This window comes from Oratosquilla oratoria, unplaced genomic scaffold (assembly GCF_046742065.1).
Source record: "Oratosquilla oratoria isolate Oo_2021 unplaced genomic scaffold, ASM4674206v1 SCAFFOLD244, whole genome shotgun sequence".
In the NCBI taxonomy this organism is placed as follows: Eukaryota; Metazoa; Arthropoda; class Malacostraca; order Stomatopoda; family Squillidae; genus Oratosquilla; species Oratosquilla oratoria.
Genome location: NW_027467596.1, coordinates 50,053 through 72,500, shown reverse-complemented (window position 1 = coordinate 72,500; position 22,448 = coordinate 50,053). Strand labels below are relative to the sequence as shown.

Here is a 22,448-nt window from a genome sequence, read left to right as displayed (position 1 = left end):
TCCATATACAACCATTCTCCATTCACCCCTGTCTTCTGTCCTCTCCCGTCCTTCCTCAACACACATTCCCCTCGTCCCCAAAGCCCCCTTCACCCCATCCATCCACCTCATCCTAGGACGTCCCCTCATGTTCACTACCTCCACATCTGCCTTCCATACCTCTTTTACTAGTCTTTCTTCACTCATTCTTTCCATGTGTCCAAACCATCCTAATACTCTTTCATCAACCCTATCTCCCAACTCCCTTTCCACCCCTGTTCTCCTCCTCAACTCCTCATTTCTCACTCTATCTAGCCTAGTAACCCCCATCATACTTCTCAGACACCTCACCTCAAACACATTCAAACTCCTCTCTTCCTCTCTTATGTTCCATGTTTCTGCCCCATACAGTGCTGTTGGCACAATCACTCCTTCATACAGTCTCCTCTTAGCATCCATTCCCAAATGTCTATTCCTCATTACACTCTTTAATCCACCAAGGCATTTACTTGCTTCTCTCAATCTACATTCTACCTCCACCTTCACTCCACCTTTTCCTGCCATATTTGCACCCAAGTATCTAAAACTATCCACTTCCTCCAGTCGCTCTCCCTTAATGCTCACTTCCAGTCTACTGCCACTTTCACCCCTTGTACATCTCATCACCTTACTTTTACCCACATTTATCTTTAGCTTTCTTCTATCACATACTCTCCCAAACTCTGCCACCAACTTCCTCAATCCCTCCTCCGATCCTGCCACAAGCGCTGTGTCGTCCGCAAACAACAGCTGGCTCACCTCCCACTTTTCTCCATTTTCTTTAATCATCTCCAATCCATTGCCCATTACCCTTGCATTTACCTCTCGCACCACCCCATCCATGTATAAGTTGAACAGCCAGGGCGACATAACACATCCTTGACAAAGTCCCACCTTTACCTCGAACCACTCACTCTCTCCATTTCCAATCCTGACACAAGCTCTACTACTCTCATAAAAACTCTTGACAGCTCCTAGAAGCTTTCCTCCTATCCCGTATATCTGCATAACCTCCCACAGTACCTTTCTGTCTACGCTATCATAAGCCTTTTCCAGATCCATAAAAGCCCAAAAAACATCCTTCCCCTTTCCTATAGCTTTCTCACATATCTGTCTTACCACAAAAACCTGATCTACACAACCTCTACCTGTCCTAAATCCACACTGTTTCTCACCAATTACTCCTTCTGTTCCTCTTCTAATCCTCTCAATCAAGATCCTCCCATAAGCCTTCCCAACTACACTTAACAAGCTAATCCCTCTGAAACTACTACATTCACACTTGTCCCCTTTTCCGTTGTAAAGAGGAACTATACAGGCACTCCTCCAGTCCTCCGGCACCCTACCCTCTCTCCAGCAAACATTAAATAACCTCACCAACCAGTCCACCATCACTGTACCTCCCTTTTTCAGACTTTCTGCTTGGCATCCATCCAGACCAGGTGCCTTACCTGCTTTCATCATCTTAACAACTGCCTTCACCTCATACTTCCTTATTTCTCCTCCATTTTCCTCACTCATCACGGTCATTTTCTTAGCATTTCCCACTGCAACTATCTTTCCCTCCCTATCCTCGTTCACATTTAGCAACTCCCTAAAATATTCTGCCCATCTTCCCCTTACTGCCTTCTCCTCCATCTGCACCTTTTAGCTTTTCTTCTCTACTTGATTCGCCTCCTCTTCCTCTCTTAATTTCTTTCCAAAACATCTTTTTATTACTTTCAAAATTTTCTGTCATACTCTTACCCCATTTCACATCTGCTCTCCTCTTTGCCTCATTTACCTTTTGCTTTACTTCTCTTTTCTTTTCTTTGTACCTCTCATATGACTCCCTCGTCCTATTTTGTAACCAATCTGTGAAAGCTCGCTTCTTCTCTTCTACAACCTTCTTTGTTTCCTCATCCCACCATTCACTACCCTTTATTCTATTTCCCCCTGTCCTTCTTGTTCCACACACCATCCTTGCACACTTTATGACTCCCTCCTTGAACCATCCCCATTCCTCCTCCACACCCATCTCTACTCTATCCTTTACTCCCTCCCACTCCTTCAGCTTCTTTCCGTACTCCTTCTCCTTTTCCTTTTCATTCAAAGAGTTCACTCTAAGAACCTCCCTACCTTTTGTCCCTTTCCTCTTTCTCCATCTATCCTCCACTCTCAACTTACCTTCTACCAAAAAAATGATGTGATATTCCCCCACCCTCTCCCCTTAGCACATGTACATCCTTAACTCTTCCTATCATAATCCTATTTACCACTACATAATCCATTAGTGCTCTATCTACCACCCTTCCCTCCACCAACCTCTCCCATGTGTACTTTTGCTTGACTTTCTTCCAAAACACTGTATTTGCTATCATCAACTCTCTTCCTAGACACATTTCCACCATCGACTCTCCACCACGATTCTTTCCTGGAACTCCACATTTCTCAACCACTCCATCGATTGGACCATTTCCTACCCTAGCATTAAGGTCTCCCAGTACTACATTGACATTTCTTCCTAAATCCTCTATGCACTCATTTACATCTATCCAAAAGGCCTCCCTTTCTTCTACACTCTTCTCACTGCCAGGCCCATATGCACTTACAAAGACCCACATCTCCTTTCCCAGTTTCACCTTTATCCACATTATCCTTGAGGAAACCTCCTTCCACTCTACTACCCATTTACCTATCTCTTCACTTACTAGAATAGCCACCCCTTCCCTCCCTCGCCCTCTCTTCACTCCTGATAACCTCCCACTTACACTCCCAAACTTACACTCACCTTCCCTTTCAACTTAGTTTCACTCAAAGCCAACACATCCATCTTTCTTCTCACAAACATACTACCTATCTCTTCCCTTTTACTCTCATCTGTACCACATCCACGCACATTAAAAGACCCAAACCTTAGGGTGCTGGTCAGAAAACTCCCAGACCCTCTTATGCCTTTACTTTTTCTTTTAGGAATGTCCCCTGTGGGGCTACAAGGAGAAGGATGCCTAGTCCCAATCCCCGTCCCTTTCTTCTCGCCTCTTACGATCCAAGTGGAAATACTTGGTGGCAGTATTCTTTTCCCCCACAGAAAAAGAATACTCAGAGAAATGGTACAGGACAGCAACAAGGGGTTGGGGGACAGCATAACGGAGGGACAGTCGTAGTATAAAAGTGTCATCATTTCTCTATGAACAGAGTTTTCCTCTATCATAGACAAAATGATGTGTGGCTCTGGTCCGTAGGGGCACCCCATATAGACCCTAAAGTATCAACTGTATGCTACTTTGCCACAATAACAAGCAGCCAATACCCCAGACGGGTATAAATATTTCCTTGACTTCACCACCACAATTTGGTAACATTGGACTCTGAGACACGCATATGGCCAGTTGACGGAAAATGCTCAACTTAGCAGACCGTTCCCACTAAATTGAGCTATTTCCGTAGACGCGCGTCTGGCCAGCTAGCAGAAAATTGTCAACTTAGCGGACCATTTCTGCTAAGTTGAGCATTTTTGTTATTGCTATTGGCAGTTCGCTAATTTGAACTTCCGCTAAATTTCTATCCGTTAAATCGGGCTTCTACTGTAATATATATATATAATATATATAAAGAGAGAAATTAATTAATATGTAGATAGCATGAATCCTAAATCTTACACAATTATGAGCGTACATTGCAGAAACAAACATGCGATTCAACTTTTTTTTTTTTTGCTGTGTATTTGGCCATTTATTCAAAATAAAGGTGATATTGTTTATCGTCACACACTCCCCCCTATCGGAAGGCTAGGACTGTGCCCCTCACAGAGGGCTTTGTAGCGTGGAATTTAATTAACCATTCCCTTGGTTCAACTTCCCTGGTGGCAGGATTCGAACCGCCCTCACCTCGACCTTCGCCGCGAGTAACGACTCCCTAACCGGCTCAGGTAAAAGTTTATAACTTTACCACTTAAGCTAAGAACATGACATAACTATATCAAAGTTGCTGGGACTGCCATAAAGATATGGTATGAATTTGACATGATCAATTTATATTTCTAGATATTTGTAAGGTATTCATCTATAATTTTCATTTCCAAGCTAAGTGACACTGCACTGACATAAAGATAAAGAAGATTTTAACTATGTTCTATTTTATTCCTCCATTTTCTGTTAAAGTTTCCATGTACTGTGTATGTTGAATCTCTTACCTTTCTCTGTCTTTAGGAAAAACTTGAAAAATCAGATGGGGAAAGTATTTTTTCTTTTCTTTTCTTTTTGCACCACACATGGGTGATAGTTCCGCCCACACTCCATGGTTGAATGTCCCGATTAATTGTAAACAAACAGACGATGCAGTTAAAACTGGTGATTGCCGAAAACGCCATCTAGTCAGAGAGCCGCACAGTAAAATGTATGTGGACGAGGCTCTCCGTGAGCTTTTCCGTTTTTTCTATATAGTCTTTGGTGACACTAAATTAATTCTTATCTATTTAAGTATCATAAAAAAACCGTAAAAATAATTCAGTTACCCTTACCTTTAGTTTTACTTTTTTGTTAATAACAGAAGAAAATAATTTCAAATAACTGGTTATCTCTCATATCTGCAATTGATGACATATGGATTTATAACACGTTACATCTATGCCAAAAAATATTGGAACTTTTGTTATGGTCGCTTAACAAGCGATCACAACAAGGGTTCCAAATAACACAGGAGTTCGTGTTAGTGTATTGCGGTAAGTGAGAAGTGTTGCGCATTTTTTCTCAAAATTTGGTGGTGACTGCCTTTACACTTTTACCATTTATACCAATTGCTGCAATGTCTTCCTCCTGGACTTTGCGTCGGAGACAGAAGCGAAAGTTGGTATCTTATTTGCAAGAAAATGTCGAGGATGTTGCTGGCAGCATTGCCAGTACAAGCAGAGATTCAACATCAGAGAAGGACAAATGTAGTACCAGTTTAAATGATTCTGAGGTACAAGTAGGTGCATATCTATGCTCTGATGATATCAGTGGTAATAATTGACAATCCTTATGAGCTGCTGGCCAGTTATAGTAGTAGCGACCAATCAGAGACAGAGGAAAGTGAAATTGAAAATGGGATCAGGTGATTTCGGCCCAGCGAAAATAACTTTTTAAGCTTGAAGGCTTGGTGCCCTGGCTTGGAAGTTGGTGCACTGTGTGATTTTAATTTAGATAATTTGTTTCATAAATCTAATTTCGGTTTCACACAGTATGTCCCACCTTTACCTCGAACCACTCACTCTCTCCATTTCCAATCCTGACACAAGCTCTACTATCATAAAAACTCTTGACAGCTCCCAGAAGCTTTGCTTCTATCCCATATATCTGCATAACCTCCCACAGTGCCTTTCTGTCTACGCTATCATAAGCCTTTTCCAGATCCATAAAAGCCCAAAAAACATCCTTCCCCTTTCCTATAGCTTTCTCACATATCTGTCTTACCACAAAGATCTGATCTACACAACCTCTACCTGTCCTAAAACCACACTGTTCCACACCAATTACTCCCCACTGTTCCTCACCAATTACTCCTTCTGTTCCTCTCCTAATCCTCTCAATCAAGATCTTCCCATAAGCCTTCCCAACTAGACTTAACAAGCTAATCCCTCTGAAACTACTACATTCACACTTGTCCCCTTTTCCATTGTAAAGAGGAACTATACAGGCACTTCTCCAGTCCTCCGGCACTCTACCCTCTCTCCAGCAAACATTAAATAACCTCACCAACCAGTCCACCATCACTGTACCTCCCTTTTTCAGACATTCTGCATGACATCCATCCAGACCAGGTGCCTTACCTGCTTTCATCATCTTATCAACTGCCTTCACCTCATCCTTCCTTATTTCTCCTCCATTCTCCTCACTCATCGCACTCATTTTCTTAGCATTTCCCACTGCAACTATCTTTCCTTCCCTATCCTCCTTCACATTTAGCAACTCCCTAAAATATTCTGCCCATCTTCCCCTTACTGCCTTCTCTTCCATTATCATCTCTCCATCTGCACCTTTTGCCTTTTTTTTCTCTACTTGATTCGCCTCCTCTTCCTCTCTTAATTTCTTTCCAAAACATCTTTTTATTACTTTCAAAATTTTCTGTCATACTCTTACCCCATTTCACATCTACTCTCCTCTTTGCAACCTTTACCTTTTGCTTTACTTCTCTTTTCTTTTCTTTGTACCTCTCATATGACTCCCTCATCCTATTTTGTAACCAATCTGTGAAAGCTCGCTTCTTCTCTTCTACAACCTTCTTTGTTTCCTCATCCCACCATTCACTACCCTTTCTTCTATTTCCCCCTGTCCTTCTTGTTCCACACACCATCCTTGCACACTTTATGACTCCCTCCTTGAACCATCCCCATTCCTCCTCCACACCCAGCTCTACTCTATCCTTTACTCCCTCCCACTCCTCCTTCAGCTTCTTTTCGTACTCCTTCTCCTTTTCCTTTTCATTCAAAGAGTTCACTCTAAGAACCTCCCTACCTTTTGTCCCTTTCCTCTTTCTCTATCTATCCAGATGATGTAAATAGACATGGATCAATTGATAAATTCAGTGCCTTTCCTTTGGAGAATTATCTTGGATACCTAAAAAAATTGCTTAGAAAACCTAACTGTTTTCTCATGCAAATAGTTAATAGAATTTATGAATTGAAGGCATATGAACCTGAAGAGAAGAATTCTAAATATCCAGTTGCAAAAGTGGTCCACAGTAATTGGCCAGTACTAAGTGATTTTCCTTGTGTACAGTTTAAAGTTTTATACCTTAAGAACTTTTGTATCAAAGTGAACCCAGCTAACTGTGGTATGATTATAAATAGTAAGGTTGGGAAAGTAGTGAATATATTGAAATATGAAGGAGACCCAGACATTTATTTGTCATATCATATCTACAAAGTTTATGAAGATTTGTACACATATCCTGTGCAGTCAAGTTCTCTGGGTATATATGCTGTTAGTAATGAAAGTAAGAGCCTAAGAACATGCTCATATAAAGATATTGAATGTAAATGTATTCTTTTCCCCCTTCAGTCTCGTTTGCCAAAGTTTGCATCTTTTCCCTTACTTCACACAGTCCACCAACAATGAGCTGCGGCTTCTGTTGAAAAATGGTTGTCTGATGTAAAATGTTACCATATTTTATTTAATTTGATAGTAGACATATTGAGATTATTATATAGGCTAGTGTACTACAGCCGTGTACTGGTACCACAGTTTTGACCTAGCTCAATGGATGGAGTAACCCTGGCTTTATGTACTGAAGGGGGATTCCTGCCCAGACTTATCCGGCATTGCTAACTTAGACTGTACTTCATTACTCATCAGGTGCCAAGGAGGGCGATCAAATCTTCTTAGAGGAGTCATAGTTCAGTATAGAGTAAGGGCTACCAATACAATATACTGTTCATAGAGCAGTGAGGACTGTGTTGCACAGTTACTGTACAGTACAGTATATGTTGAACCTATATGCCAATTGTATTTAAAAGCAGGAAGGTATGGCAAAATTTGGAGTTATTGTCTTTGAGGAAGGAAATGAAATTGCTGTGGTTCCTGATACCTGGCTGCTGGATGGGAAATGTTATTGGCCATGATACTGTGACACTTCAAAGCTCAACAGAGCTATCCAGGAGAAACTCACCCCAGAAGGAAGCTGGATACAGTATGATGCAAGAGTACTCGGTAAATGTGGTATGTAACTTGAATTTCTGAATATCCTATATATGAATAAGTTTGAATAGTTCAGTTGGCAAAATAGGAAATTGAATGATTCATAAATTATTTTTTAAATTGGTTGCTTTGAATGTGTGACTTATAGGCACTGCTGTATTTGTTTATATTGTGAGGCTGGTTTGATGGGCTGGAAGCAGTAAGCTAGAAATAGGAGTATGTGGAGAGGCAAATATGATAGCCAAATAAACAGTGACATCAGAGGTCTTCTGGACAACATAATAATATGGAAACTGACAATATTTTCCCACATACTTTAGTAGTATTGCTGCTACCATCAAATTTAGGTAAAACTATATTGTATCAGTACATTACTGTATAATTTGTATAGATACATCTAGACTATATAATAGCCATGAAAAAGTGATCTAAAGATAAGTGAATTTCCTTTGTTGTCAAGAAGGAATTGCCTATACACGACACACAAACATGGTCACCTGGCTGGCCTCAACATATTCCAGTTCCAAGAAGAGTGAGAATTCATAAGACCAGAAGATATGTTGGATTTTAATTGATGGCTGAAAACTGAGTACTACTGTATTTACCATCTTAATGTGTATGAATGTATGCTGTAGAACTGTGTGTTATTTTTAACAAAAATATCTCGTTACTAAAACTTTCCTTTTTGCATTTCAGCTGAGTATGGTCAAGCTCGAGTAATGGCAAAGAATGGAGAATATTCCTCTGATATTCAAAGTGAAGCAGAACTTGGAAGAGGAAACAGAAGGTATAACTTTCATGTAGTCTTTCTTTCCAGTATTTACTTGCATCATTTGTATGTAACTGCACCACAAAAAATTTTTGGAGCTTAACTGCTGAGCAAAAAAGGAATAGTTGTAAACCAATTTTAAGCTAACACCTGTAGGTATAGTCATGTTCTGTAGTTATATTGCAATGTCTACCTTGGTCTGTTCTAGCACTATCAAAGCATTCAATACTTCTGTGGTAGAGGGGCAGTATAACTAATGTTTTTTACTTAATATTTGTTTCCTTTGAAAATTGCACATACACTGTACTTTCACAATTGTTCAATGGCTTAAATACTATATTTTGTTCAACACTTTGTGATATTCATTTGATATTTTCATATTTGGGAATATGAAATGAGAATACAGGCACTCCTCGTTTAACGACGACAATTGGGACCAGCGCGCCGTCGTTAACCGAATTGGTCGTTAAGCGAAAGTGTATACATATACGTACATGTACTGTATGTACAATGTCCAGCAATACATGTATCTTTATTTTCGTGTATTTTCCCTCTTTTATACAGTACATTAAAGCTTTATTTACTGTTTATTTACGGTGGTTAGGTTCCTAAAATTACCGTATATGACCAAATCCGCGTATGCTGACATTCCATATTGAATACCATGGTATTTTTTTAGTTTCGACCATGGGCGCAATATAGCAATAGAAAATTAATTATTAATTTTGTAAATTAAAATGTATCAACGTAATATGCAATTTTGTGGGCGGAAATGAAAGTAAAAAATACCTTGCTACAAGAAAATATGCTAATGAACGAAGTCGGTAGCATAGGCTCGGGACGCCATCTTGTCGTCTGCCAACGTGTCTCACGACGACGACGACCCGGATGACATTTAATTTGCAGGTAATGATTTATTAAACACAGGTTAGGTTAGTTTAGTTTAGGTTAGACAAATTAATTTATCATCCTTTCATTTCTTCGACATCGGCATCTATCATAACAAACATGGTGTACCATTCGTCCGACATGACTTCGTTACTTACGAAATCTGTTTTAGCTTTTTTTTTTTTTTTTCATTTCCACTCACAAAATTGCATATTACGTTGATACATTATAATTTACAAAATTAATAATTAATTTTCTATTGTTATATTGCGCCCATGGTCGAAACTAAAAATCTCCCACTACCATTATACACTGTACCCCAGGTAGTTTTTGCAGCTTGCAGGATGGTAATGTAGACCTAAGCTTCAGAACACTTTACCTCACAGCTAATATCCACCGTACAAGTTCATTTATAACATCATACAAATTTGCCTCAGCCAACTTAATTATCGTACACGACGTCGTAACTTCGGGAGATTTACGTTAAACGACATCATAAAGCCCGTCGTTACTCCGAGTTGTCATTAACCGAGTAGGTCGTTAAACGAGGAGTACCTGTACTTTATATTTGTGTTACTGAAAGAGTACATTAGCATATTATGTTATATATATATATATTTATATATATATATATATACATATATATATATATATGCTTATATATATATTTATATATATACTTATATATTTACATTTATATATATATATATACATATATATATACCTATATTTATACATATATATGCAATAAAAACACTAGGAGCGTGTGTTCACAAATGCGTAAATAACCACTAGGAAAAGTAAACTAACGAAGCAGAGCGCTTTCGTGTAATTACATCTTCAGTGCATATACTTATATATATATATATATATTTATATATATATATATATATATATATATATATATATATATATGTATATGTATATATAACCTGTATGTTTCCTTTGAAAACTGCACATACAATGTACTTTCACAATTTTTTAATGGCTTAAATACTATAATTTGTTCAACACTGATATTCATGTGATATTTTCATATTGGAGAATATGAAATGAGAATATTTTATATTTTTGATACTGAAAGAGTACATTATTAGAAATTACGTAAAAGGTGACGTCATATTGAACTCGTTTATTGAACTCTAGAAGTTTAATTTCATTAAAGTAATAAATTATGTATATTTAAATTATTGGATAAAATCTGAATAATTAATAATGTTAATGATCAATTGCTTCTGATAATTTGTAGTCTATTGAAAAAATTTAAACATTTGAAATAAATACCGAAAATTCTGGTCGGTGAAAAGTAAACAATGGTCGCGAAAATTATAGATATTGCGTGTGGCCTGCGACCGGATTCACTCAAATACTAGTTTTCGTCAAGTCAAGACGCTTAGAATTTGTGTCAACTGAAACTACAGAAAATCAATTTCGGAGGAACAATTACTCCCAACTATAAAGAGAAACCTCTCTTTAAAACAAAGTTTAACACTACACAATTGAAAATAACGGATAAACTTAAAAGGGCGAAAGGGACGTAAGTATAACTCGGCCGAGTTAAAACCGGTCTCTCGAAAATCCGCCTTTTCTTTAATTACATCTAAAATATCAAGAAGGTAAGATTGAACTTTCTCTTTTGAATTAGTTTAACTAAAGTAAGAATTATTTGTTTGGATGAGGAAAACAGATCCTTTTCCAATAACACATATACATATATATATATATACACATATATATATGTATACACACATATGTATATATATATATCAATGTAACTAAAGGCGGAGAAAATATATGAGGAATAATGGAAGAATTTTACTGTCTTAACGTTTAGACCCTTAGAGTCTAGGGACTGTGATATAACGTTTAGACCCTTAAGGTCTAGGGGCTGTGATATATCGTGTTTCTTTGTTGCAATTATTTATATCTTTACTCTTCTTATTTATTTCCTTAGCTTTCTTTTTTAATTTAAGTAGGAGACCTTTGGGATATCTTAATTTGCTGAAAGTAACTAAAGGCGGAGAAAATATATGAGGAATAATGGAAGAATTTTACTGCCTTAACGTTTAGACCCTTAGGGTCTAGGGACTGTGATATAACGTTTAGACCCTTAAGGTCTAGGGACTGTGATATATCGTGTTTCTTTGTTGCAATTATTTATATCTTTACTCTTCTTATTTATTTCCTTAGCTTTCTTTTTTAATTTAAGTAGGAGACCTTTGGGATATCTTAATTTGCTGAAAGTTTTTGTAATGTGATCTAGTTCGTCTTCTAAAAATTCTTCACTACAGATGTGATACAATTATAATAAATAAAGGTTCAACAAAGAAATTAAGAAAAACAATAGAAGCAGCCTATATTAATACAGGTAGTCGTCGTTTTACGACCTATGCGACTTACGACTGATCGACTTTACGACCACGAGTAATAGAATTGCAATGTTATGTCTGGCAGCGCAGAACAATTACTCCGCATGCCGCGAGAAGCTAGTACGATAGTTTTGGCAGGCTGCCGACAGCGTCAGCATCCCAGCCAGCTAAATATTTTCAATTTTTTGTTTGAAGTAAAATCTTTCTTAATTTTGCATTGCATTTTGTATTTCTATATGTTTTGCAATTAATAAAATGTAACAATATTTTTTTATGCCTAGGCTAGTTTGTCGATAACACTATGTTCGGTACAGTATATAAACGGAAAGAATGTTTTGAAATAATAAAAAATCCTAATTTTGCCTTGCATTTTATATTAATATATGTTTTGCAATTAATAAAATGTAACAGTAAAACTTTTTTATGCCTAGTCTGTTGTCGATAACAATATGTTCGGTACAGCATTTTGTATTTTTGTTTTGCAATTAATAAAATGTAACAGTAAACTTTGTTTATGCCTAGTCTGTTGTCGATAACAATATTTTCGGTACAGTACGTAAACGAAAAGAATGTGTTAAAAAAAAAAAAAATCAGAATTTTGCCTTGCAATGATTTTATTGTAACCAACAAAACGTATTTGTAGGTCAAAGATAACAGGACTTTATTCAGTATGCATAGGCCTAGGCTACATTTCCTAACGAAAATGATAAAAAAAGTTAATGAATATTAAACAACGTAGCTCAAATATAACAAGATTTTATTCAGTATGCATACGTTTCTTAAAGAAAATCTGATGGTAAAATAATAAAAAGGTTAGAAAATACTCGTACAGTATTAGATATCATAGGTTAAAGATGATAGGCTTTTATTCAGTATGCTTATGCCTAGGCTACGTTTCCCAAAGAAAATCAGACAAAATTATAAAAAGGTTAAGAAATACTATACAACATAGTTCAAAGATGCTAAGATTATTTCAGTATGCTAGATATAATATACAATATATATATACAGTAACAAAAATATTTAAATGGTAATATATATTGTATATATATATATATATATAAAGACCGACTTGCGTCCAGATCGACTTACGACCTGTCTGTCGAAACCGAACTCGGTCTTAAGTCGACGACTACCTGTACTAATAATATCAACCATAGAGATGGTTTTATATGCTTGGCAAGAGCTACAAGTTTATTGATAGTTGATGAAAACAAACGGACAAATGTTCTGAGCACGACGACCTTTCCTAGGCACCCTGTGAGGTGACATGCATGTGTATAAAATGTCAATGTTGTACTTTTGTGTTATGCTTTGTGATCAAGACCCTAAGGGTCGAAACGTTAAGGCAGTAAAATTCTTCCATTATTCCTCGTATATTTTCTCCGCCTTTAGTTACATTTGTCATAGTTTAAATCAACATATATCAATGTGTATATAGTTCCTAGTAGAAACTAGTCTACGTAAGGACATTAGAATGAAGGAGACTGCAAGAGACCATAAGGTCTACACTAGATTATCATTTTTACTGCAGTATGCATCGTAATAAAAAATTGGTTTTCATATTTCTCTTAATAAAGTCTACTATATAATCAGGCATGTTTCAGTTTGTGAGCTTCATCAGTATTGCATGATATTCACTTTCACATTTGACTGTACTGGTTAGATGTTTATCTGTATACTATACTGGACTAAGTCAACTGGATGCTGGTAAGTGCATTGGACAATTTGATATAGTTATTCATTTTCACATTTGACTGCATATGTTAGACATCACAGCCTTTGATGGAGAACTACTTTTCTGCCTACATGTCATGTGTATGATTCAGGACCAGACTAGGTGCCATGCACACTCGCCCTTCACCCCTACTCCATTAACCTTTTTCCATACCTGCTATACTTCTTGGTGCATTTAACAGATTCTGGAATGCATCCAAAAATATGTATCAGGTGTGGTAATAGGTTAAAGTGGGAGGGGTGAAGGGTGAGTGAGGTGGCATGTAGCCTGATACTGAGCTATGCACATGAAGCGTAGGCATAAAAGTAGTTTTCCATCAATGGCATTGATGTCTAACCAATGCAGTCAAATGTGAAAATGAATAACTATATCAACTGGTTCAATGCACATACCAGCATCTAGTCAACTTAGTCCAGTGTGTATGCGGATAACTTTATTAGTCGGACCAATTCTGGGAATAAGAATTAACGGATGTGGCCCAATTTAGGGTACCCATTCATTGCCCCTGCATTGGCCCAGCTTCTAGCCGACACAGTCCAGTGTACATGCTGATAACTTTATTAATCGGACCAACTCAGGACACCTGAGTTTACATAATTGGCCCAATTTAGTATAGGCCCGATTTAGGTTACCCGTTAATTGTCCCTGCTTTGGGCCAGCATCCAGCCGACAGTCCAGTGTGCATGCGGATAACTTTATAAGTCGGACCAACACCGGAAATCTGAGTTTCCGTAACCGGCCCGACATTTCTTAATCGGCAGTGCCTGAATAGATATGATGTTGGTCCGGTTATTTCATGTTTGTTGGGTAGTTCGTCCACACATCCATCATCGTCGGCCAATGCTGATGTGTTATTGCCAGTATCATTCTGATAGGGAAGAGAGCAAGTTGGTATTAATAAAATGAATTGTGTGTGTTAATGCAAGCTGTTTCAATAAAGTAAATGCAACCTAAACATGCTTTCAGATACCTGCAACTGAGGATGAACGGCAAAAAGTGGCCCAGGGATTTGAACATAGGTGGAACTTCCCACACTGTGTAGGTGCACTGCAGGGAAAACATCACAGTGCAGGCACCGGCATAGTGGTAACGATTACTACAATTGTAAGGGATAATTTAGTATTGTATTGTTAGCTATTGTTGACAGTATGTACAATTTCCTTTTATGTAAATGTAGGTAGTCAAGGTAGATTGTCCGATGGTGGTGTTTTGTCAAATTCTAGATTTAATCAGTCTATGAGGAATGGTGGAAGCTCACTGGCTGAGTGGGTTACGACGTCTTTTCTTGAGGCAAAGGTCAAGGGGATGGCGATTCGAATCTTGCCACCAGTGAAGTTGAACCAAGGGCATGGTTCATTAAATTCCATGCCACAAAGCCCTCTGTGAGGGGCACCGCCCTAGCCTTCCGATAGGGGGGAGTTTGCGATGTTAAACCATATCATCATCATCATGAGGAATGGTACTTTAAATCTACTGAAAAAATATTCAGATGCCCAGCTCAAGACAAACTTTCATGAACATGTATCTGAGCACTCGAATGCCATCAGCATATATACAGATGGATCAAAAACCTGTGATGGAGTAGGCTGCTATGGGGTGATGCCAAACATTGTAATTAAAAATAAATTACCTGTAGCATCCTGCCTTAAATATATGCATTTTCTAACTGCCCCCATGGTACAAGTTATGTTGTATACACTGACTCGACGAGTCTCTTGTCATCTTTAGGGAAGTTGTTTCCATCTCATTATCTGGTCCAAGAAGTTAAAATTGGACTTTCCTATTAATCAGTAGAAAATTAATAAATGTAAAATTTTGTTGGGTTCTGTCCCATGTTGGAATTGCTGGTAATGAACATGCTGATGTAGCAGCCAAGGCAGCAACTAGGCTTGACCACTGTTCCAGCATGGGAATCCCCATTCCAGATTTTAAAAATGTTGTTAAATCTTGTTGCAGAGACCAGTGGCAAGACCACTGGTCTAATTTGACGAGTAATTTTAAATTAAAGAATATAAGACCCTCTGTTCAACTATGGCTCTACTACCCAACAAACAGGAGGTCTGGTATTATTTTAACTAGGTTGCGAATCAACCTTACTTTATGCAACTCGTAAGTACCTGATGACGAGTGGGGCAGAGGCAGGTTCCTCAGTGGTGTTCTTGTCATGTTGACCAGTCGGTAAAACATATTTTAGTGGAATGCCCTTTCTAAGAAAACCAACACAGGACAAATTTGCTATCACAAATCCTTGGTAGAAAATTTAAATGAACATACTGCAGTGGAACAGATTATCAAATTCTTAAAAGAAGTAAATCATTTTATAGTAGTTAATTGGAACTACACTAATTTGAATCTTTATTCATAGTCTTGCATTAATCGAGGGATAGGAATGAATATGGGATTAAACATGTTCTGCATACCAGTGTACATGGGTGTTTGTGCATGGGATGTACATAGATAAACATATATATGTGCATGTATATATGCTCGCTGGCTGAGTGGATTAGGGCATTGTTACTTGCGGTGAAGGTAGAGAAGATGGCGGTTCGAACCTTGCCACCGGCGAAGTTGAACCAAGGGCATGGTTCATGAAATTCCATGCTACAAAGTCCTTTGTGAGAGGCACCGTCCTAGCCTTACGATAGAGGGGAGTTTGTGACATTAAACCATATCACATCATATGTATACTGTATGCATATGCATTAACCTAGTTGTATATACGGGATGAGAGCTATGCTCATAGTGACCCGTTCTTGTATCTATCCACATCCAGTTCATTCTTAAAATTGTGTATAGTTTTGGCACTCACTGTTTCACCATTTAGTTTGTTCCAGACATCAGTCACTGTATGTGGGAAGCTATTCTTTTTCAGGTCTCTTCTGTAACTGTCCTTCTTTAGCTTCTTTTCATGTCCTCTTGTTTCTCATCTGTCCCATTTTAACAAGTCGTCTCTATCGCGAATTTCCATCCCTTTCATAATTCGGTAAATGGTCAACAAATCACCTCTTTCTCTTCTCTGTTCCAGTGTTGATAGATGTAATTTCTCCAATCTTTGTTCGTATGTCAAATTTGATAGTGTAGGTGCCATTGTTGTTGCTGCTCTTTGGATTATTTCTAATTTTCTTATGTTCTTTTTTGTTCTAGGTGGCCATAGTGTTGCAGCGTACTCTGGTTTAGGTCCTATTAGTGTAACCACTATTTTCTTTACCATTTCTTCATCCATGTAGTTGAAGGACACTTTCATTGATCTTAAGTTAAAACTCTCTCCAACTAATTTATTGACATGTTTATCAGGTATCAAGTCACTTGATGATCACTCTCAGGTCCCTTTCTGAATCTACTTTTTTGACTTCCTCGTTTCCAATTTTATATTGACCCGATATTCTATTTTTGCTTTTTCCAAATTCCATTATTCTACATTTCTTAATGTAGAAATTCATTTCACATCTGACTCCATCCCCATATTTTGTCCAGGTCTTCTCGTAGCAATCTGCAATCTTCTTCTGTGCTTACTCTCTTCAGTAATTTGCCATCATCAGCAAAGAAGTTCATGTAACAATGCACTCCCTCATCCATATCATTTATATATATGGTAAACATTAAAGGAGCCAATACAGAGCCTTGCGGGATGCCACTCTTCACATCTTCCCAGTTCGAAATTTGGCTCTTAAGTACCACGCTCATTTTTCTCCCATTTAAGAAATCCCTCATCCATTCCATTAGCTTACCTTGTATTCCTATTATTTCAATTTTTCTTGTTAATTTTTTGTGTGGTACTTTTTCAACTGCCTTCTGCAAGTCCAAGAAGGCGCAATCTGTCCGGCCATCTCTTTCTTGTATTATCTTAATCTTAGGTAAAAGCAAATTAAGTTTGTGGTACACAATCTTCCACTTCTAAAGCCAAATTGTTTAGAGTTTACCATTTTATTTTCTTTCAAGTGTTTGGTCCATTTGTTTCTGATAACATTTTTGCATATTTTTGCTACTGTGCTTGTAAGGTATACTAGTCTGAAGTTTGTAGGATCTTCTTTGTTTCCTCATTTATATATTGGTACTATGTTTGCATCTTTCCAATCTTGCAGCACCTTTGCTTCTTTGAGTGAAAAGTCTATTATCTTGTATAATTTGTCTGTCAGTTCGTCTATACACTCTTTCAGTATCCAATTTGCAATTCCATCCAGTCCATGCGATTTCCTAACATCTAGGTTTTTTATTTGGTCTCTTATTTCTTTCTGTGTTACCTTTATTTCTTTCATTTTGGGGATCTTTCTTGTCGTCCATCTTCCCAGATATGTGAGCTCTCAATTGTGAAAACAGACCTGAAATGTCTGATCATAACTTCTGTCATTTTTGTTTCATATATTCTTTATCTCCTTCATGCAGTTTTACAATTTTGTGTTTATCTTTTAATTTGTCATTTATATATCTGTAAAAGAGTTTAGGTTGATCCTTACATTTGTCTATAATATCTTTTTCATGATTTCTTTTTTCTTTCCTGCATATATTCACATATTTGTTCCTAAGTTTTTTATATGTTTGCCATTTGGATGTTTATTAGTCTCTTTTCCATCTTTTCCAGGCTTTGTCTCTTCTGCCTCACTGCACCTTTTTTTATACCAACACTTTATATAGATCTCTTTTTGCTTCCTCTTTGGTACATATTTATCAATTCCTTTCTTTGCACTTTTCTTTGAATATGTTCCATATGTCTTTCATCTTTGTTTCCTCTTTGGAGAATTTATCCCAGTTTGTGTTTTGAATTTTTTTTCTTACATACATATCATACATATACCAAGGCTTTTTCCCCCTTTCAAGGGAGGTAGCCAAAAAGGAAAAGGCACAAAAAACACTCCCAACCATTTCATCCCCAAATACACTCCACACCCCTCCTACCCTCCCTTTCATCTGAGCACCTGGATGACGGGTCATCCCTGCACCTTGCCCACCGCCCTGGGTCAGAAGCAGTGTCGCAAGACACAGCACATCCACAACAAGGCCGCTTCATTTAATCGGCGACCCCCCCCTCTCCGTCCCCCCTTGCATATAAGGAGAGGACGGGGAGAAATCCCTTCAGGCTGCGTCAAAATTTGCTCACACATACTACCTCACCCCCCACCCCCCCGCCCATTCCTCCTCATGCAATCACAACATCATCCATATACAACCATTCTCCACTCACCTCTTCTTAGTTTTACAAAATCAGTTTTGTTGTACAGTAATCTTCCTTCTCTGTTTATCATTCCTACCTACATTGTTTTTGTTCTTTTAATTCAAACTATTAGTAAATGGTCACTCGTTCCAATTTATGCTTTATACTCCATTTTGTTCATGATATCTGGTTCAGATGTTAATATTAAGTCTAGTTCTGGCGGTTCCTCATTGTTTCTATATCTAGTATTTTCCTTACCACGTTAAAGGAGAGCGACTGGAGGAAGTGGATAGTAGCCGGATATCTGGTGTGCGTCACCCTGGGTACTTCAGAAGGAGATGCACATAGTCACATTTCATTCTGCCTGTTTGTTTTCTGATCTTGGTCAGTGTTTTTCGTCAGAGAAAAACCAAAGCATGTCATGTTCGTGGGATTTTTCACTTTGTTCAGCAACCGTTTTGAACGCATTAGACGGTTTTCCTGTGTCATCGCTGAAATGAATTAGCCTTTCCTCATTACATAAGACTTATATCGAATATCCTGATGTACCACGGTTCTGATAGTCCACTCTGATACCTGGAGTTCTTTGGCGATGGACCTCATTGATCTTCTGGGGTTCTCATTGATGATGTTTTGAACATTTCGTATAAATTCTGGTGTTCTCATGGTATCAGAGCGCTGTGAATGCTTTTTTCTTTTTGCTACAGGGGAAACATTGCCATCACATCCCTCTAGCTCCAACCAAACCTTATGAACAAATGATGAGAGGAGAAGATTAGAATTGGGTAGTTCATTGGAGATTGCGTAATAATTCCTCATTCTCGGTCAGTGACGATGGGTACTTTCGAAGTTTTCAATTGAGGTATTCTGTGCCTGAGGATTCTGAGGAAGTCTTCATGGAGTGACTGGCATTTTTGTTGATGAAGCTTGAATGCAAGTGGGATACAAGGAGTCTTTGAACATATGCTGAAAGATGACAGGTATGACATAAGTCACCAATATTGAAAGCGGTGTCATATGAGAGTATTAAGGTGTCACTCTCAGATCTAGTTTGAAGCAAACTGTTGAATTAATTCAGGATTTCTCTCAACCCTACGGAACAGGTGAGTTCTGGGAAGCTATCTCAGGGACGAAGTCCTGTAGATCATGTACAACAAGGTAGAGGTTATAGATATCATTACATGATAATAGTTTGGTCTGTTGGTCATGGTGGTTTTTATTCTGGACTTGTTTCAGGTTTCTTGGTCTTAGTAGAGGATACAGTTCGGGTTCACAAGGGGCTGTTGCGAGGTCTTGATAAGTGGTGGACGAGCTGTTTTTGGTGCTTTCTGATATGTTTTTGAGAACAGAGGGACATGTTCTGATATATTCTTTGTTGTCAGTTTTGGTGTTTTCATGAAGAGTTGGTACACATTCTGACTCGTCTCCTAGGTAGTGTATCTTGCATATATTTTATTAGTCCGCAACAGAAAAGAAGAACGAGGAGAGGAAATGGTAGCCCTCTATCGTTGACAACCCCTCCTCCCATAAATAATGCAGTATTTGCCATCGTAACCTCCAGTACAATAAAATAATTTCTATACACCTACTAGAAAACCACTGCAAATTTCTATTCCTTTGTATGGAGGTGGTCCTATTTCTGAACCACCACATGTCTCCAGCTGGCATTATCCCTTGAACACCACATGAAGTCATCACTCCAACTGCGCATAGTCCATTCTTGCACTCAACGCCTCTGTTCTTTCGGCATCGCCGCCGCTATAGAGGCCTTTCACGTGACGTCACCAAACCGGAAACCGGCCATATTGGAGGCATTGGCATGTAAACAAACATGCTTGCCTGACCGGTTTAACGTGCTCACCTGTCATTTATTCATTGTGTCTTTCGCGATAAATTTAAATAACAATGGTGAATTACTGTAGAGTTGTGGGATGCCATAATAGGTCAAATAGAGAGAAAGAACTGCAGTTTTACAGACTCCCTAAAGTTATTAAAAATCAAGGTTTGGAATGGGAAAAGCTTTGTGAAGAACGACGACAGTTATGGTTAGTGAGCTTACAGCAGAACTTTGATGGAAAGAATTTGGACAATATTAGAATCTGTTTAGCTCACTTTATTCCTGGTAAGTAGGCCCAGGTCTATTTATATCATGGGTTCATAACTTATAAATTAGGTTTGAAATGTGGTCAGGCTATGGCCTGTTAATTAAAACATGTCCGAGCAATAAATATGGTGTAGGGGCTAGCTGGCACTGAATCTGAACAACAGTGGAAGACAGGCAATTAATACTAGCCAAGGTTATATATAGATAATTATATAACCTTGATACTAGGCCTAGGCAGTAGGTACACTAAAATCTAGTTCTTTATGTCTGCTGCTGCTAATATTCAAACCTGATATTTTTTTCAATTTCATCTTTCTAGGCCTTTTTTTATTTTCTTTACTATGCCTGACCCATATTTTATCAGGAAGCACAAAGGAACGCCAAATATTTTGCATTAACAGTGTACATAGACATGAGTAAGTTTGACATTTTAATCTAAAAATATAATAAGTCCAGTACATAAAAAAATTAATTAAAAATAATATAAACAGGCAGTAAGTGTTCTAATACACAAATTTTGTTGAAGGTGATGCTGTGTTCTGCATTAATAATTTTCTTGGAGAAACTTTCTAAAGATCTCGCTAATCGCTGTGTAGCAGGGTCTAAACTTTGTAGAACTCGTGCGTAGGTGGACATATTCTCCGATCCGGATTTTGGCTCAATGAGCCTTCTTCAGGGAGTGTGTCAAATGTCATCAAAGTGCGATATTTGACCACGCGAAATTATAAGACTAGGGGAGATCACATAATAGTTTGAAAATTATGCATAAATTATCTCCTCATGCTTCTGGCCTACCCTGTGTTGTTGTTGTTGTTGTTGTCGTTCCCTAGACTGTCTGTCCGAGCACTCCCGTTCTCATACTGTGTTCTCATACTGGGTAACGCTAATAAATGAAGTGCCTGTATGTTCAAGTTAGGGTTTTTATCCTTGATATAAAGGGCCTCGATTATCATTAACTTTCTCGGGTCCATGCAGGTTTCCAAGATTTTCGTGTTCTGTTCTAATTCTTCACATGTAATAATGCCATCAGGTGAAGCACTAATATGTGGAACTGTTGTACTGATAAAAAAAAAAAAAGTTGTTCATATTTTACATTCTCATGAAGCTGTTTCAATTCTTCAAGAAATATATCCTTTTCATCTTACTCATGCTCACATCCCCACTGTGTAGCTTTGGAAAAGAATTTACAGCTTTCAGGATAGCATATTCTTTTTATAAGGCTCTGTGATGGAGAAGCAGGATCAGTCACACATACACTTCATTTCAGAAGCTGTTATTCTCCCACTTCGAAATCTAAACCACAGTTTAGAACTAGCCTGTTCTCGAGTTTCTCTCTCAACAGCTGTTGCTTGGTCCTCAGTCATTGTCAAGTTAATACTTCTGCACTTATTTAAAAGCTCATCATATGGCAGTTGAATTGCTGATTCTTCTCTGTTCTGTTAGAACAGTGGGGAAATCTAAACTAACTGATTTTGGAGCAAACTGTTCACAGTATGGTTCACGTAAAGATAACAATGCTGGTTTCGTGCTTGTGCAAGACAATGATTTAAAAAAAATTATGCCAGTTCAATATCTGTGGGATCTGGTATTTGGTTTTTGATATACTTTTTATTAACACAAGGGCAGGGAATGTCTGATTCCAAACAACTGTCTATGTTCCTATCTAGTTTCTTCTTTATAGTCTTTGCAGAAGTAAAGTCAATGTCTTTGTATTGTTTGTATGACACACCTTTCAAAGAAGCAGGCAGTAGCCAAAAG

The 22,448-nt window shown here is 37.9% G+C and overlaps 1 protein-coding gene across 2 annotated transcripts; it reads left to right on the top strand.

The window, feature by feature from the left end:
- The first annotated feature begins 4,706 nt into the window (after positions 1 to 4,706).
- LOC143022962 (uncharacterized) lies at positions 4,707 to 22,384 on the top strand. 2 transcript variants are annotated; one of them, XM_076181388.1, is made up of 4 exons: positions 4,707 to 4,844; positions 7,493 to 7,694; positions 14,404 to 14,541; positions 21,958 to 22,384. In XM_076181388.1, the coding sequence occupies exons 1-4, from the start codon at positions 4,804 to 4,806 to the stop codon at positions 21,985 to 21,987; spliced, it is 411 nt and encodes a 136-aa protein (XP_076037503.1). In that variant the 5' UTR covers positions 4,707 to 4,803; the 3' UTR covers positions 21,988 to 22,384. The 2 variants fall into 2 exon arrangements, with proteins under 2 accessions (XP_076037503.1, XP_076037504.1); XM_076181389.1 differs by lacking the exons at positions 14,404 to 14,541; positions 21,958 to 22,384 and adding an exon at positions 8,370 to 8,458.
- The last annotated feature ends 64 nt before the right edge of the window (positions 22,385 to 22,448 follow it).

Excerpts from the sequence above, each read along its gene's own strand:
- LOC143022962 (XM_076181388.1), top strand. The coding sequence starts at position 4,804 with ATGTCTTCCTCCTGGACTTTGCGTCGGAGACAGAAGCGAAA. Across the intron at positions 7,695-14,403 it reads AAGAGTACTCGGTAAATGTG|ATACCTGCAACTGAGGATGA; the intron begins GTATGTAACTTG and ends ACATGCTTTCAG. Across the intron at positions 14,542-21,957 it reads TGGTAACGATTACTACAATT|AAGCTGTTATTCTCCCACTT; the intron begins GTAAGGGATAAT and ends ACTTCATTTCAG.